This window comes from Hibiscus syriacus, unplaced genomic scaffold (genome assembly GCF_006381635.1).
Source record: "Hibiscus syriacus cultivar Baekdansim isolate YM2019G1 unplaced genomic scaffold, ASM638163v2 tig00110860_pilon, whole genome shotgun sequence".
In the NCBI taxonomy this organism is placed as follows: Eukaryota; Viridiplantae; Streptophyta; class Magnoliopsida; order Malvales; family Malvaceae; genus Hibiscus; species Hibiscus syriacus.
Genome location: NW_024062891.1, coordinates 226,465 through 244,075, shown reverse-complemented (window position 1 = coordinate 244,075; position 17,611 = coordinate 226,465). Strand labels below are relative to the sequence as shown.

The 17,611-nt window shown below is 31.4% G+C and overlaps 1 protein-coding gene across 1 annotated transcript; it reads left to right on the top strand.

The window, feature by feature from the left end:
- The first annotated feature begins 7,952 nt into the window (after positions 1 to 7,952).
- On the top strand, positions 7,953 to 12,046 carry LOC120143689 (ETO1-like protein 1). Its single transcript, XM_039157944.1, has 5 exons — positions 7,953 to 8,821; positions 8,924 to 10,633; positions 10,789 to 11,080; positions 11,193 to 11,502; positions 11,598 to 12,046. The coding sequence occupies exons 1-5, from the start codon at positions 8,691 to 8,693 to the stop codon at positions 11,816 to 11,818; spliced, it is 2,664 nt and encodes an 887-aa protein (XP_039013875.1). The 5' UTR covers positions 7,953 to 8,690; the 3' UTR covers positions 11,819 to 12,046.
- Positions 12,047 to 17,611: the final 5,565 nt, after the last annotated feature.

Genomic DNA, 17,611 nt, shown 5'->3' with positions numbered 1-17,611 from the left:
AATGAAACCAACCAAATTTATTGGATAAATAATGAGAATATAACGAATTCATAATTCCAAAAAAAAAAAGGAGTATACAAAAAAATGGTAAACTAATTACATTAATTGATTATTTTCTTTAAAACAAATATTATAAAGTAGTCATTAAATAATAAAAAGAAAATCATAAAAAATATTAAAAAATCCAACCAAATAACTTGGAAAAATAAGCTATTGACGTGTGAAATATGTATAGAAAATAATTAAAATCGAATAAACGACTTTGGTGATATATGATTTGTTGTTATTCACTAATGTCTTAGGTTTGAGTATTAAAAAATAAAAAATATCAATGCTTGATGTCAAATGATTGAGAGTTATATTTAAATATATATTATCTTATACTTACTCTAGATATTTAATTTTTTATCTAATGATAACAATTTTAATTATTTTATTAATTAAAACCTATATAGCCTTTATCATTAAGGGCACCAATTTATGTAACTTAAGATATGTTGCCTTAATCATATGATATGAGATTTGATCTGAACCATATTTCATAATCATTTATCACACCAACTGTACAAATACATTAATAATTGTTATCAATTATAGATACCCTAATTTTTAGCCAAAAAAACATAATGAAACAACAAATATCTTAATTTGAAAAAATTAAAAAATATCATATCTAAAATATGATGAGATAAAGTGTTGTTTTTAAGTGTTTATAAAAAAAATATAAAACGTTGATAGGAAAAGTTGGGTTTGGACGACTTTGACGATTTAATTCTTCTGATTTAAATAAAGAATCGTAGTCGATAAAAAATTAAATATTTGAAGTTTTGAACACAAACTACTCGTGATCTAAGGTTGAAACCACTTTCAAAAAAATATAACATATACATTTATCTAAATTAACCTCAAAATATAAACAATTAAATATATGTTTTTATATGATATACAGAGTAAAATGGCAGAATGAGTAGCTGAAGGATCTAAAATTGTAAACGAGGAAATGAAAACAGTACAAAAACTAGGCATGCAGCAGCAAATGGAATTTTGTTTTTGCTAGTTAAAGGTTACTTTGATCTCAGTTTAATTATTTTTCCACTCTCAAATTTTTAAGAGTTTAGGTTTAAACGTCTCAAAATAAGTTTTTTTAATAGTTGAGGTGATTAAAAATAATATTTATTCGAAATATTTTTTAATTATTGATAATATATACATGAACATAGCTATTCGAAACAGAAATCTCGAACCTTTAAGATCACTGAATGAATTATCTCGAAATACATTTGAATATGTTTCAATTCACAAATTTTAAATTATTGTATTAAGAAATATATCAAACAACACTAAAAAAAACTAAAATGTAACTTAAAAATCCAACAAGAGACTTTAATTTTTACTTTACTCAGAAAAGTATATTTATAAATTAACTGCAAAACACCTTTTGAAGGGTGTTTACAGTTGACTCCAAAAGTACGACGCAAGCTCGCATCGCAACATATAATTTCGTCAACCAAAAGGTATTTGGCACTAAATTTGGACAGAGACACCCAATTATAATGCTGCACCGATCTCAATATCTCTGTGTTGTTGTAGCATCATCATCGTAGCTAGTGGGGAACTTAGCCCTGTGGTAGAGGCTGATATAGCACCGACTTCCATTTGTGGTTCAGCTTTCTCTCTTCTCTGGCTGCTTCACAGGTCCAAGTTAATCTGGGAACAAGGATTGCGGACGAAAGGAGTGGTGTAGATATCATTGTATAAACTGTGAAGATATTGAATAATTGATCAGAGAGAAAGAGAGAGAGAGAGAGACGCATAAAAAGATTAGGAAAAAAAACTGGAAATCGCGAAAAGTTGAGTAAGACTCTTCATGCTTCAATTCTGTCATCATCTCTGCGTAGACCAAACACGTGGTTTGGCCCCAGAATGGTGGGTTTTCTTAGATATAAAAACTATGATGATTACAATGTTTATGGCTAGAAAAACAAAATGGTTATAAATGAAAATCATCAACCAAAATTCATGGTTGATTAGGTAACAGTAGCCCATTCTAATTCTGATGTTGCTGGTGCTAGGCCCGACCTGTTTATGATGGTGAAGAAACAAAGGAATTTTTACATTGTTTTCGTCACCTTACACCTCAAATATTTCAACAAGAAGATCGATTACCTCTTGCATTTGGTTTCGACGAATCAAATAATCAAGTCATTGTACTCATAAACAGATAAACTTTGAGTTACATAAATTTTTGGAAATTTTTTCCGTGGAGACTTGATTTTACTTTCTTTAATATTGTTTGAGAATTGATGCAAAGCTGTTTTTATCTTAGGTCGATGAAATTTACTATAATTTATCAAGACTTGATCTTGAAGGATAAAGTACCTCATTTGTGTTTATCAAAGCTGGATAGAGACAATAATATACAACAATTATCTCCTTCATTTATTATTTATCTCATGATTAATTATATTATAAGAAAATAATTTTTATTATTTATATCCTAACAAATTAAAATTAATTAGTGATTAAACAGTAAAATATCATCTCTTTATAAAAAATATATTTAAAAAGTAATTTTTTAATTTATTTATGAGATGTAAATTTTAAAGAGATGTGAAATTTGATACGTGAACTTTGATTTTGTGTAATTATATATATTAAAATTCTAATTTTGGTTCGATTGTATATGTGAAACTGTGATTCCGCTTTAATTGTGTACATTTAAAAAATAAATACATCCATGTATGTTAGATAAATATAACTATTCGGACATGCAATACGTATGTAAACGTAAAATGATACTACATCGATCGATAATGATTTTAATAATTTATGAAAATTGAATCTAAAAATTTCAATATCTTAATTTTACCATTGAATCAAGATTTTATCGATAGCATTTGATTAGCTTTTCTCATAGCCTTGAAAGCTGAGATTCATCCCCTCATATCTCAAGCTTTATATATAATATATATAGATACAAACAATGAGTAAAACCTAACTATTCCCAATGTCATGTATTCCTATAAACTTTGTTTCCTTAACCAAAAGTTGAGAGCAAAGGATGATATACATTTGAGTTGGCTAGAATTTCAGTAAGTTCCAAGGAGGAGGAGCCTGTAAAGTTTTAACAAAGGTGAGGTGATCATCTATGGCCATGGACCATGATCTAGAATAATTCACAAACACGGAACAAAATGGAAAAGGACTACACATAATGGAGCTTAAAGTTAAAATTGGAATTTGAAAAACAAAAGCAATGAAAGAAACAACCACTTCTTTTCTGCTATTCATTCAACTTATAGCTATACATCGCATTTCACATGTTCCTGTTACCTCTTTTTCCCATCACCCAAAGTGTGATGGCTAGCCCACATTTCCAACTCCAAATAAAAACAACTTTCTCTTTGTTCCCCCCAACTTCATTCCCATACATGTCCCTCTCTTGGTCTGCAATATTGCTAACGTTTTTGTCATTTTTCAGGTGACCCACATTCATGGTTATATATATAATCAGGGATAGACCGAAAGGACTAGTAGGGCAGTCGTCCCCTGGAAATTTTAAATTTTCATGATATAATTTAAGAATTTTCTTTGTATTTTCTATTGATAATCTATTTTTGTTCTCCTGAAATTTTATAAACTTATTCGTTGAACATAAAATCATATATACATCCCTGTTAAGGTAATCATATCTAAGAGACATTATACATGGATCGGAATATTCATGTGGTCCAAACCAGTAATGGTGTAGGATCTTCTGTGATCCCTCCAAAGAAGAACCCATTCCACTAACATAACATGCCTTGCCTACTTTTTAGCAGCTGCTTTCATTGTTTTGTGATCTTCAATGGATCATTTTGACCCTACATATGGTTATCACTTCTCATTCAGCATTTATGGGATGGTTAAGTTGGATTATACAATGGTTGAGCTTACCATGGGTTCACCTTCAAGTTGGGATGGAACGTGATTATGTTGTCTGGCCACACATTCAGGCAACTGGGAACACAAAACCAAAAAAGTTGTATTTTTCCTTCAAGTCAATGGACTAATGTTTACTGCTATGTAATGTTTTGAAGCAAATCTATGTGATGAAATTAAAGCTTCACGGTTTTAACAGACCAGTCACGATTGTACACAACTATGCACAGAGAAAACTGCAGTGAAAAGCATTCTTTTTTGATGAAATACTTGGTACGATTATCTTCAGTTTTTGATGGATTCTTGTCTCATGACATATGTTGCCAAGGTGCATGGAGGATCAATGCAGTAGGTATATTTTGATAGCATGTATTGATAATATAAAGAAAGTAAATTTCATATTTATAATATTTTAATGTTTTAAATTATTTAAATATAATTTATTTTTTACATCAGTATATGTCAACTGAAATTTCTCCTTAAATTCAAGTAGTAACTCTCTTTTTTATATATAAAAGATATTAAGAATATACTTGGTTTTTGGTAAAAGAAGGAATATTGGCGAAAAGTAAGAAATGGAATTAAAGATAATGGTCCATGGCGACATGGAGTGCAAATCTAGACAAGGGAAAAGTTGAAATGGCATTTGTTCATGCGAATGAAAAGGGAATGTGGGGTTGCAAGTATCCTCTAAATTCCTTTTTAAAAAATTTAGACCGATTAAAATATAATATATATTTTAAATATTTCTTGACCACCGATAAAACTCACTTTGTAAATGCAATTGTTCGGATTCAGAATTTTCAAGGAGAGCAACACTCTGTCAACCACTAACCTCCTTTAAATTCTACATTAATTAGAATGCTTGTGTTTTTTTATTGTAGATGTTAGATTGCGATCAAAGTACATAATATTCAATGATAGGAGGTATAAAGATGCTAGTTTCTAAAATAGATTATCCAAATACCATACTCGGATGTCTTGAGCATCTGATAAAGTGAAGCCTAATTTAAAAAATTTCCAGACCGTTTCTCAAGTGGTGAAACCCGGTTTTAAATGCATCACATTGGGCTGGGTATCATTATTACACAGTGTTTAAATCACCATTAATTATGGCTTTTAAAAAATTGTGCCTTCTCACAGATTTTTTTTTTTATATAATTGATAGCCTGAAATTTTAATGTGAAAAACTGCTAGTGAGTAATGGGTAAGAGCATGAGGATTGTTGTCCAAATAATTAGCAAGTAGAGTGGAGCCAAGAGATGCAAGTCAACTTAAGATTGGAGCTTTTGTCTTGTCAACTGGATTTGGTTTCAGATATGCAGAGTGTTCGGTTTAGGGATGGCTTAATGTTTGAAACTACTTGGTGAGATGGCAAGTAATTTGAGAATTAAAAAAAATACGTGTTTATTTTCAAACTCAATTAATCTATTACTTAACCAACTTTTAACGGTTTAATTCATTTAAGAAATTATATCTTTCTAATTATGTAACCAAAATTTAATCTACTTGGCCTAAATTAATTCAATTAATAAATCAAAAATTATATAGGTTTGATGAAATTAAATTTATTTATTTAAATAAATTAATTATATTCTCATAAATTATAATTAATTTCGTTTAAATAATTGAGCTTGTCCCTTATGCTAGTGGGACGTTGAAAAAACAAATGAAAAATGTTGTTAGATGTAGGGTGGGTGGGTGCCTGACCAAGATGAGTTGGTGCCAGCATTTGTCAAAGACGGCCACTTCGCTCATTTCACATGCTATTTTCCTTCTCGTTTCCCTCGAGATTTTTAGGCCCAACCCACCGCCGAATCCCTTTTATTCTGCTTACACTTCTTTATTCATTTTAATTTTATTTTTAAATTATTTGACCCGGATTATTTTTTAAAAAAATTTATTGAAGAAAAAAAAAAAACTAAATGGTTATCCTTTTATTAAACTAAAATACCATGTTTCATGCTAGCAGATAGTTTATTGGATTTTATAAAATTTTTGATTCTATACCGTGGATCATGCATCTCAGTATATCAAAATATCAAATTCTCTAGAAATTAATTTATAAAATCAAACATAAACAAAATACCATAATTTTTTCCTTTTATGTCGCAGACAAATTCATTGCTTACAAATGAAAGGGATAGCCAACAATGGTGGAACACTTTAACATGTATTAATCTACATAAATTAAAAACAAAATACTAAAGAGTATTTATTTTTTAAGTGATGATTGCCGCTATTAGTTTGTTTAAAGAAGAAAAAGAGGAAGGAGAAAGATAAGCTTTTGACTAATTGGCTTTTGGGTTCGACATGATCCACGTGGGCCCATATTATTAGTAAGCCTGTCTGTCCCACAAAATGAAATATCTTAAAAGTAGTAACTATTTTTTGTTTTCAAATTTAGTCCTCTGAATTTTCCCCCGACTTTTGTTTTACTTTTTTAATTTAAAAAATTTAAATTTAAACCTTATTTTTTCTAAAAAAATATTTATTCGTAGAAGCTTTCAATAGAAAATAGTTAAACTCTTGTAATTTTTTATATCAAATTGAACTTTTCTAACTAAATTTAAACAATCAAGTCTCTTCATTGATATTGCTCACGATAATTGTTACATTTTGTTTTCGTAACCTGTTGATGATATAATCTATATAAAAGGTTTAATCGATTATTTTATTTGATATTAAGGGTTTAATTTTATATAAAATATAAATATCATAAAACTTTAAAAAAAGTTTTAAACATAAAATAACTGTATGTTATAATTCAAATCCTTGTTAATGTTATTATTTTTTAAAAAAAATTGATATACTAATCGATTCATTCAGATTAGGTATTACAAAGGTTAATATGGGAATAACCATCTCAACTCAGATTGTTCTTTAGTCTTACTTAAATAATCCATTGTTCATTTCACTATACTAACTGAATGCTAATATTTTTTTTAAAAATATTTAATCTTATTTTTATCAAAAATTAAATGACTCCACATGTATTAATAAATGGATATTTATTTTATATAAATTTTGAAACATATCATATGTTTTAATATAAAAAAATAAATAAAACAAAAATGGGTCGTTTTGATGGGGGAATGTGGGATTCAATGGAATCCACATTCCCCCGTTTGGTTTGGCCGGGAATATCATTCCCGGTAATGTTTTATTACCAATAGTGGATTTTTTGGGGTATATTACTGGGAATGTCATTAACTTCCTTCACTTAGGTATTGTAACATTATAGGCGTTTTGGACTGAAATGCCTTTAATTTTTTTTTCAAAAATATATTTCTTCTGTCATTGAATAATAAAGATTCTACAAAGGTTAAATTACAAATTTATCCTTAAACTATTTTAGATTTACAAAAAAAAGTTTATAATTAAAATTTTAGATGAAGTTCATGGGTTAAAATAAAATTTTACCCTTTCATTAAATATTTTTTATATTTTTAATTTTGTAAAAAAAATTATATAAATTTTATGAATTTAAATTTTTTAAAGAAAATATATAAATATTTTTCAACTTGTAATATTATACAAATATATAATAAGGACAATTTAGTCTAATATACATTCTAATAATATTTTATTCTTTTAACCAAACACGTTAATCTTACATTCTTGCTAAACCAACCAAACACAAAATACAACATTCTCAGTAATTATATTTCCTGATAATCTTTTATTATCACTGATAATATTACATTCCTTGAACCAAACGTACCTTAAAAAGTGCAACATTCCTGTTTTCACTTAAGAGTATTTTATTCTGTTAAAAGTGTGTAAAATAAGTAATTTTTTTTCCAGCTAAACATTTTGTACCAAAATTATATTATTTTTATATTTAATTATTTTTATGACAAAGTTGATGTACATGGGACAACTATATAATCCTAACTAGAATTATTTTATCTGTCTCAGTTACAACTACACCTCTCTCTATGTGACTGTCTTTTTCATTTCAAATATTTTATTATAATTATTTAAACTTAGTTGCGTTTATCGTTCTTTTTTTTTTGGGTGCACTTCCAAGCTGTAATATTTCTGGTGTCCAATGTAAGGAAAGTGAGTGGGAGAAAGAAAAAGAAAAACAAGTATATAACTTTCCCTTTTACCAAACAAAAGAAAACGTTACAAACAGCATGGGAAAGTGGAGACAACAATGGAGACTCAGGAATTTCCATCTTTTCTCTCTTCACTTTTGATTCAAACTTTGATCTCCCTCTGCCTTCTCCAAATACCACACATCCCCCAGCCTTTTTTTCTTCGTCCTCTTTCTCTCTCTCCCAGTCTCTTTAGCATATGAGTGTGTTTCTTAAGGTATTTTGATTTTATTGTGTGCTTGGTTGTCTTTTAGATAAAGATCGTAGATTAAGGGCTAGTTTAGCATTAATTTCGTATGTGTCTTAACACCAAGGGTTAGTTGAATTTTTTTACAGTGAAAAGAATCCTTTTTTTCCTTCCGTAATTTCTTGCTTGTGTAATTATATAGGCTGTACCAGCTTGTTAATATATACCCATATTGAAAATATAGTGAATTATTGTTTGTTTCTGGTGTTTTGTTTGCTTGTATTAAATGTCTTGCTTGGTGAGGTAGGAAGGAAGGGTCTTTTAGCTAAATAGTAGTGGTGAGATTATTGATAAGGGAACTTTTTTTTTCAAAAACAAATCTTTGGGTTTTTTTTTTTGAGTTTTGTAAAGAGAGGAAATTAAGAAGACCTCATTTGGTTATTGTGGAGATCTGGGACTTGTTTAATCTCTTATGCCCAATGAGAACTTTCTTTCCCTCTGATTCATGTAAAGAATCACAGCTTAATGCTGTCAATCCTCAGTCTTGGCTCCAAGTTGAAAGAGGGAAGCTTTCCAAATTATCTTCTTCCCCGACCACCTCTTCATCCATGTAAGTTTTTGTTTTCATTTTCTGTATTTTTTTATAGTTTTTCTCTTTCTTGTTTTTGGAAAAAAAAAATGAATTGAGATTGTTTTGGTGAAATTGTTGTAGAGAATCATTTATCAAGGTTCCCGAGCCACCATTGTTGCCATTCTTTAAACCTATTGATTATGTAGAGGTTTTAGCTCAAATTCATGAAGATCTGGAGTCATGTTCTCCCCAAGAGAGGTCAACTCTTTATTTGTTACAATTCCAGATCTTCAGGGGACTTGGAGAAACCAAATTGATGCGGAGAAGCCTCCGCTCGGCTTGGCAGAGGGCTGCCACTGTCCATGACAGGCTTGTATTTGGGGCATGGTTGAAGTATGAGAAGCAAGGAGAAGAACTTATTGCTGACTTGCTTGCAACTTGCAATACGTGTGCCCAAGAGTTTGGGCCGGTCGATGTTTCTCAGCTTCAAGTCGAGGTGAGTGGCTTTCCCCAGGAGACTGTTGTGATGAATGGGAACAAGAGACCAAAAAACGTGAACTTTAAGATTGGAGATGAGAAAATCGTTTGTGATAGGCAGAAAATTGCTTCTCTTTCAGCTCCTTTTCATGCTATGCTGAATGGTTACTTTACTGAATCGTTTTCCGAGGACATAGATTTATCCAAAAACAATATATCCCCATTGGGTATGAGGACAATTGTTGAGTTCAGCATCACAGGAAGTTTGAGCAAAGTTCATCCTGATCTTTTGCTGGAAATACTAGTTTTTGCAAACAAGTTTTGTTGTGAAAGACTCAAATATGCTTGTGATAGGAAACTTGCATCTTTGGTTCGCACCAAAGATGATGCAGTAGAGTTCATGGAATATGCCATCGAACAGAATTCTCCTGTCCTGGCTGTGTCATGTTTGCAAGTTTTATTGCACGAACTGCCTGATTGTTTGAATGATGAACGAGTGGTCGAAATATTTAGCAATGCCGATATACAACAGAGATCAATCATGGTTGGACAGGCCTCATTTCCATTGTATTGTTTATTAAGTGAAGTAGCTATGAACCTAGATCCTCAATCTGATAAAACTGTTTGTTTCCTAGAACAGTTGATTAAGTCAGCTGGAACTGACAGAGAGAGATTGCTAGCTTTTCATCAGTTGGGATGTGCAAGGCTTCTGAGGAAAGAGTATGATGAAGCCGAAAGTCTTTTTGAGAGAGCTGTAAGTTTAGGACATGTTTACTCTATTGCGGGTTTGGCTAGACTCGGTTACATTAAGGGTCATAAACTTTGGTCTTATGAGAAGCTCAGCTCTGTGATTTCTTCCGTTAACCCACTAGGGTGGATGTATCAGGAAAGATCATTATACTGTGAAGGTGATAAGAGGTGGGAAGACCTTGAGAAAGCAACTGAACTGGACCCAACTCTCACATACCCCTACCGGTATCGAGCTGCTTCTCTTATGATGAAACAGAATGTCCAAGCTGCTCTCGCTGAGATCAACAGGGTTCTTGGGTTTAAACTTGCATTGGAATGCTTGGAACTCCGATTTTGTCTCTATTTAGCTATTGAGGATTACAAAGCAGCCATTCGTGATGTTCAGGCAATCCTAACACTTTCCCCAGATTACAGAATGTTTGAGGGACGAGTGGCAGCATCCCAGCTCCGTACGCTTGTGCGTGAGCATGTTGGGAATTGGACAACTGCAGATTGTTGGATGCAGTTGTATGATAGGTGGTCTTCTGTTGATGATATCGGATCACTCTCTGTAATCTACCAAATGCTTGAATCGGGTGGGGCAAAAGGTGTTTTATACTTCAGACAATCATTACTTCTCCTCAGGTATGCTTTGCTTTTCTTTTTCTTTCCCCATTTTATAACATCCATTTTCTTGCTGACTAATATGTATGCTCCCGACTCCCGCTCGTTCATCCTATAGCATTCATTGTTCCCATTGCTTATATGACTCGCAAGAACTTATGCCTTTATTTGATCAGGTTGAACTGTCCAGATGCGGCTATGCGAAGTTTAGAATTAGCTCGTGAACGTGCATCCAGTGAGCATGAACGTCTGGTTTACGAGGGATGGATCCTATATGATACTGGTCACTCTGAGGAAGGGCTTCGGAAGGCAGAAGAGTCTATCAAAATTAGTAGATCTTTCGAGGCCTTCTTCCTTAAAGCTTATGCATTGGCTGACTCTAGTCTCGATTTATCTTGTTCTTCAACAGTTATTTCACTGCTTGAAAATGCCTTGAAATGTCCCTCGGATAATCTTCGGAAAGGTCAAGTAAGGTTTCCTCTTAATCTTCATGGTCCACGGTTCTAATTTTGGTGTTGAAAAAACGGGAAATTTAACTTTCCAGCATGTCTAATCTTGGTTTGAGTTCTGTTTTTCTCAGGCTCTTAACAATCTTGGAAGTGTCTTTGTTGATTGTGGGAAATTAGACTCAGCAGCTGATTGCTACATCAATGCCCTCAAAATCCGTCACACTAGAGCCCATCAAGGTCTTGCACGTGTCCATTTTCTAAAAAACGATAAGGCTGCCGCATATGTCGAAATGACCAAACTGATCGAAAAAGCTAAGAATAATGCATCAGCGTATGAGAAAAGGTCCGAGTACTGTGATCGTGACCTCACAAAGGCAGATCTGGAGATGGTCACTCGACTAGATCCACTCCGGGTATATCCTTACCGGTATCGAGCTGCAGGTCAGAACATATATGTATATATAGTATATTATACTGCTGTTAGTATTTTTCCCCCTTGAGATGATGATACTAATTCGGTTGTGTTGAACGAACAGTGTTAATGGATAACCACAAGGAGAAGGAAGCCATTGCCGAACTGTCTAGGGCAATCGCATTTAAAGCAGATCTTCATCTTCTACACCTACGAGCTGCCTTCCACGAGCATGTTGGCGATGTGTTCGGGGCCCTCCGAGATTGTCGAGCTGCTCTCTCTGTTGACCCTAACCATCAAGAAATGTTGGAACTGCACAGCCGTGTCAACAGCCATGAACCATAAATCTTTTTTTCTCTCTCTCTTTTGGGTTAAGAATGTTAAAGGGAAAAAATGGAAATTACTTCGGATAAATGAGGGGGGGAAGAGATTTTGAACTGAATGATACTATCGTCATCATCCATAAGTAAACTTTGAAATTTACCCTGTAAGAATTTTTGGTTATGAAGTTTGTTCAGTGCCTTGTTACTCATCTTCAGCCAAATAATCAGATGCCATGGCGTTGGTGGATTACTGAGGGATTAGGCTATCAGTATGCAAATGTGCATTTAGGAGTATAATTTTAATTTCCAAGTTCTAGTAGGAATATATTGTTTTTAAGTTTATTCATACATGACTCTGACTCTATATTAGGAGTTCTTAACCAAGAACTGAAGTACAGATTTTGTGCAAGTTCACCCTTTTATTTAAAAAATAATAATATTTAAAGAAAAAGGCTTATCTCATTCCTCTCCATATATTTGCCTTCATAATCTTGTATAAGATACAGACATCTCGTATTATTAGATCATATCAATCATTCAATCTACAAATAGTCATATATATCTATGCTAACACTAACAGTCATTATATAAACTCCTCATATAGAACTTAAGGGAATCTCTCTCTCAAACACCTATTCTTTTGATTTTTTCTTCTCTCCAAGGTCATAGACGATCACCATCCTTGACATCTTACTTCTATTAAAATTACCGACTCTCCATCCAAATTAAAAGAAATTAATCGCAAATAATTACCATAATCAAATATTATCATCAACTCTATTTGAACTGATCAAATAAACCACCTTGTTAGACAATTGTAGCATCGCTGCTTAGATCTTTCAGTAGCCCGGTTTACTTTTGTTGAAGCACGACGTCTTTTGGATGCACATTCTCTTATTGATGTGTCCTATCTTCGTCGATCGGCAAATATCGCTGTGCATGCCCTTGCTCAACATGCCTCCTAATCCTGCAATTCTTTGTTTTTTTTCTTATAGTTTCTAACACTATTAATAGTTGATGCATTATGTGTGTTTTATTAAAAAATATATCCAATAAATAAATATTTTGTGGACATAAAAGTTATTAATATTAATTTACTTTTTCAACTTTAAATATACTTGTCAATAATCTATAGAGTAAGTGGTTAAAAGTTCTAAGCTGACACATTTATTATTCCTAGATTGTTGGTTTAATACCCATCAAGAGCAAAAATTCGAGAAAACAAATATGAAAGGTTGAGAAATTCATCTATGATTTTGTAAGTTATTAATTTATTCTTTGTATTATTCTTAAAATTCTGATTTGTAAATTTCTTTATTGAAGGCTTTGCTTTTGTTTTCATGTATTTTATTATTTAATTTTATAGTTATGTATGCTTAAAATGTTTATACCATATATATTGTTAAGGAATGGAATATCATTTAAATCCATGATGAGATAATATTATAATTATAAGAATTAATTATTTTACTTTTTGAGTTTATATTTTCTAAATTATATATATAATTGTAATTCAATAATTATCCATTTAAGATTTTTAAATTAAAAAAAAAGGAATTGTTAATAAGAGTACAACAAAGCATTGCAAGTTAAGGAAAAACATAGCAACCAAATATAGGGAATGGTTTTGATTGAGACCCCAATAAATGTACCAATTTTTCAATCATTCAAAAGTTAGATTAGTCTTACACTGGAATCAACTATTATTATGTGTAGTTAAAAATAATTTAATATCCGTCGACAATCTTTAGAGTATATGGTCAAAAACTCTTGGTTAACATTTCTTCTCTCTCTAGATTGTGGGTTCAATATTCATTAAGAGTAAAATTATCTCATTCTTTGATCTTTCAACTATACATTTATTTTATTTTGGTACCTAGTTTTTTATCCTACTTTAGCATCTAAATTATCACTTTCACTTTGGTTTACCCTAAATTAAAAATGCTACTAATAAGAACATGACATGTAATATGTTTTATTGAATGTTATTTTGGGGTGAAATAAGATAAAACTAATAGCTTAGGTACTAAAATAGAAAATGAATATAGTTCAAGATCAAAATGAATTTTAAGACTTAAATCATTATGCATACAAAATAATTATTGTTTTATTTTTTAAGAGCTTATTTACAGTTTGAGTTTAAGATAAAATATGAACAATCAACATAAATTTATTTTCACAACACTATTAATTTACTTCAACTAACAACTTTTAAAATATTGGTTTCTTTGTGTATTCTACATTTTTATTATTTAACAATTATTTTTATTTAATGTATATATATATATATATATATATATATATATATATATATATATATAATATTTTATAAATTTAATAAATTATATCATATTTTTTCTTTCTTCCTTCGTAGCTATTTCTTTATCTTTATCTTTATGATCGGCGACGGCACTAGTCTTGGTACTATTACCGAACTCCAGTATTAATTGTTTTTCCTTTGCTTTATTATAGCGTATCTTTGTTTTTTCTTATTTTTTTATTCTTAATAATTTTGCCTTTTTAGCATGTATTCTTATGTCTTTATAGCACGTTTTCTCCGCCTCTATGGCACATTTTCGGTTCTTTGGTCGTTGTTTTCATTTAATCTTTTTTGGGGTTGGATTTGACATCTCTACGACTGATCAAGATGGTGTTTATTTGTTATCATTATGATATTCCCTGCTTTGGACCCACATATTGAATTTGGATATACGATTTGAGTTCGTGAATAGTATTTTCACATTACTCGATTCTGATTTGCAATATGTCGGTGGTCTTTCATTAGCTTTATTTCCTTTTGTGGTTCATTTTTCGATGCAGTCAAATCTATTTGTATTTATCTCTTGTTCGAGTTTATTTGGTTAGGTTTTTTAAACTTTTCCTTGTAAGGTCTTTGTGTGATCTTAAGTGGCTAGTTTTCTTGTATTTAGAAAAATATTCTTATTATATGTTCAGTTTACAGTTGTGGTTGTAATTGCAATACCCATAGCCCATATATGTCTCATAATACGAACTAAAGATGTCACATTAGCTTAATAGATATTTGTTGAACATAAATGCTTAAAATTTTGTTGCGGTTTAAAATATCTTTTTCTTACAATTTAAAATTTGTAATTTCTTTAGTATGCATAGTCATAAAATAATAATTTATTGTTCCAAACAAAGCTGATTTTTATGTAGCAATTAGGCAGTTTCATGTTGTTTCATATCTATATACATATGCCTAATATTGCTTGATTTAAAACTTTTTTTAAAATTTATTTATAATATTCATTCATAAATTCGATTATAGCTAAAATTATCCAAAATTAAAAGAGTTATAAATTATTATTACATACCTTTTATAAAATAAATCTGATAAAGCAACCCAATGATTATAATGTACATGCCACTAATAAGTCAAAGTTAGGATGTCTTATTGATATTTTCGGTAGGTTTGATTCCAATAAGATGCTGGCAAACTTCTCACTTCACGTCTTCTATTGTATTCGAACCTATGCATGAAAACCATCACGCGCTACGTAAAACTTAGTGAAGCAACTACATAACTAAAATGATATAAAATATAAATTTCATAAAGTATTATAACATGAAATTGTAATTTAAATAAAAACATTAAAACTTTAGAACCGAGCTGATCAAGTTGATTTTTCCTTAAAACTTGAAAATCATCCTCTCATGAGTTCATCAAAAATCATGTAAATCAATATCAAATAACATAAACAATTCATATCTTAGTCATTCGTACATTTTTCAGAACTTTTCATTTCATTTTCATATTGTCTGATAAAATAATAATATCATGATTTCTATTAACTGAAACGTCATTCAAAAATTTCATATTTATTTTTATAGCTCAATGCATATTTATGGGAATATATGGTACGCGAGTAGAACTGAAAAACACGCACTAGGCACTTCAGTGCCAATCATAACTGAAACAGAAACATATAATGCACTTCAGTGCAATCATCACATAAGCACCAACAATATTGTAATACCCTAAACATCGGGTCAATGATTGAAATGTAAGGAATTTAAAATTTAGTAGTGTAATTGGAATAAGCGATAATGTTGAAAACATTTTGATATTTCGGTATAAAAAATTAAGTTAAATGAATTTTAAGATTTTCCAAATGATTTTCTAAGTATATTCGATATAACTATTCGAATATCAAAACATTACTCCAAATCTTTTAAAGATCATTTTTAATCCTTACTCAAGTGTAAAATTAAGTTTTAATCTTAAAACAATTTCAAAATAATTTTACAAAGTATTTCGAATCATTTCAAAGCCAAAAATTCCAGATTGCTCAGAGGGAACCGATTCTCCCCCAAGGGGGTACCGATTCCCCCCTGAATGGTTTGGCTCCGAGAAATCCAGAATGCTCGGAGGAAACCGATTCCCCCCCAGGGGGTACCGATTCCCCCCTTGTATAACGGTCGAAATATTTGAATTTTACACTTAGGGAATCGATTCCCCATAGGGGGTACCGATTCCCCCCACGCTCCAAGCTGTTTTATTAATTATTTTCACACTAAAACGGCTATATGATCTTCACTAATCATCCCCAACGTTCAGAAGTGATTCAAGGTGTATTTAAACAAGTTCTGAAGCCTTTGATCAATAAGAAATCATAGAGAAACAAGAGTGAAAGCATCAAACACCAAGTTTATGCAAATCAAGCCAATTTTCCTTTCAAAATTCATTTTGCTTTCAAAGAACACCATTTGTGCTCATTTGTAATTATTTGTGAGTGTTCTTTTCTTGTTCTAGAATTGTGCAAACATCTTACCTTGTGAGGTTTTCCTTGTAAGTTTGCAAATTTGTAATCTTCTCTTTGGGAAAGAGTGTTATCAAGAATTGGGGTATATTCTTGAGGGTGTTGTAAGGTTATCTCTTTGGCCTCAAAAAAAAGAACAAATTAGTGAATTTGTTGGAAAATCCTTAGTGTGGATAGCTAAGGTAGTGGACGTAGACTTTGATTGAGAAAGTCGTACCACTCTAAATCATTGTGTAATTACTTTCAATTTTCTGCAAAAGCTTCCACCAAATTTTTAATTGCCAATTCACCCCCCTCTTGGCCAATTCCGTCAATCGATTAACTCAACAATTGGTATCAGAGCCTCACTCATTTGAAGGTTTAATCACCTCTTGAGTCAATCCGGGAAGAGTTAAATCGATAAAGATGGCGTCTACTTCCGGTTCATTCTCCATGGAAGAATCCAGACCTATTGACGTGCCTCTACACTTCAATGGAAAAATTATCGTCATTGGAAGATGTGTATGATGATATTCATCAAAGCATTTGATATGGAAGCTTGGATGATAATCAAGAAAGGATATTCCTCTCCTACTAAGAAGGCAAAGAAGTGGAGTGTTCAAGAATGAAAGGAAGCTCAACAAAACTCAAAGGCTATGCACATGTTATGTTGTGCAATTGATCCTAATGTATATAAAGGAGTTTCTTCGTGTTCAAGTGCCAAGGAAATGTGGCATAAGCTTGAGGAGATCTATAGAGACAAGTGTTGAGTTAATCGATCGACGGAATCGGCCAAGAGGGGGGTGAATTGGCAATTAAAAATTTCGTGGAAGCTTTTGCAGAAAAATTGAAAGTAATTGCACAGTGATTTACAGTGGTTCGACTTTCTCAAACAAAGTCTACGTCCACTACCTTAGCTATCCACACTAAGGATTTTCCAACAAATTCACTATTTTGTTCTTTCTTTTGAGGCCAAAGAGATAACCTTACAAAATCCCTCAAGAGTATACCCCAACTCTTGAGAACACTCTTTTTCCCAAAGAGAAGATTAC

Excerpts from the sequence above, each read along its gene's own strand:
- LOC120143689 (XM_039157944.1), top strand. The coding sequence starts at position 8,691 with ATGAGAACTTTCTTTCCCTCTGATTCATGTAAAGAATCACAGCTTAAT. Across the intron at positions 10,634-10,788 it reads CAATCATTACTTCTCCTCAG|GTTGAACTGTCCAGATGCGG; the intron begins GTATGCTTTGCT and ends TTATTTGATCAG. Across the intron at positions 11,081-11,192 it reads ATAATCTTCGGAAAGGTCAA|GCTCTTAACAATCTTGGAAG; the intron begins GTAAGGTTTCCT and ends TGTTTTTCTCAG.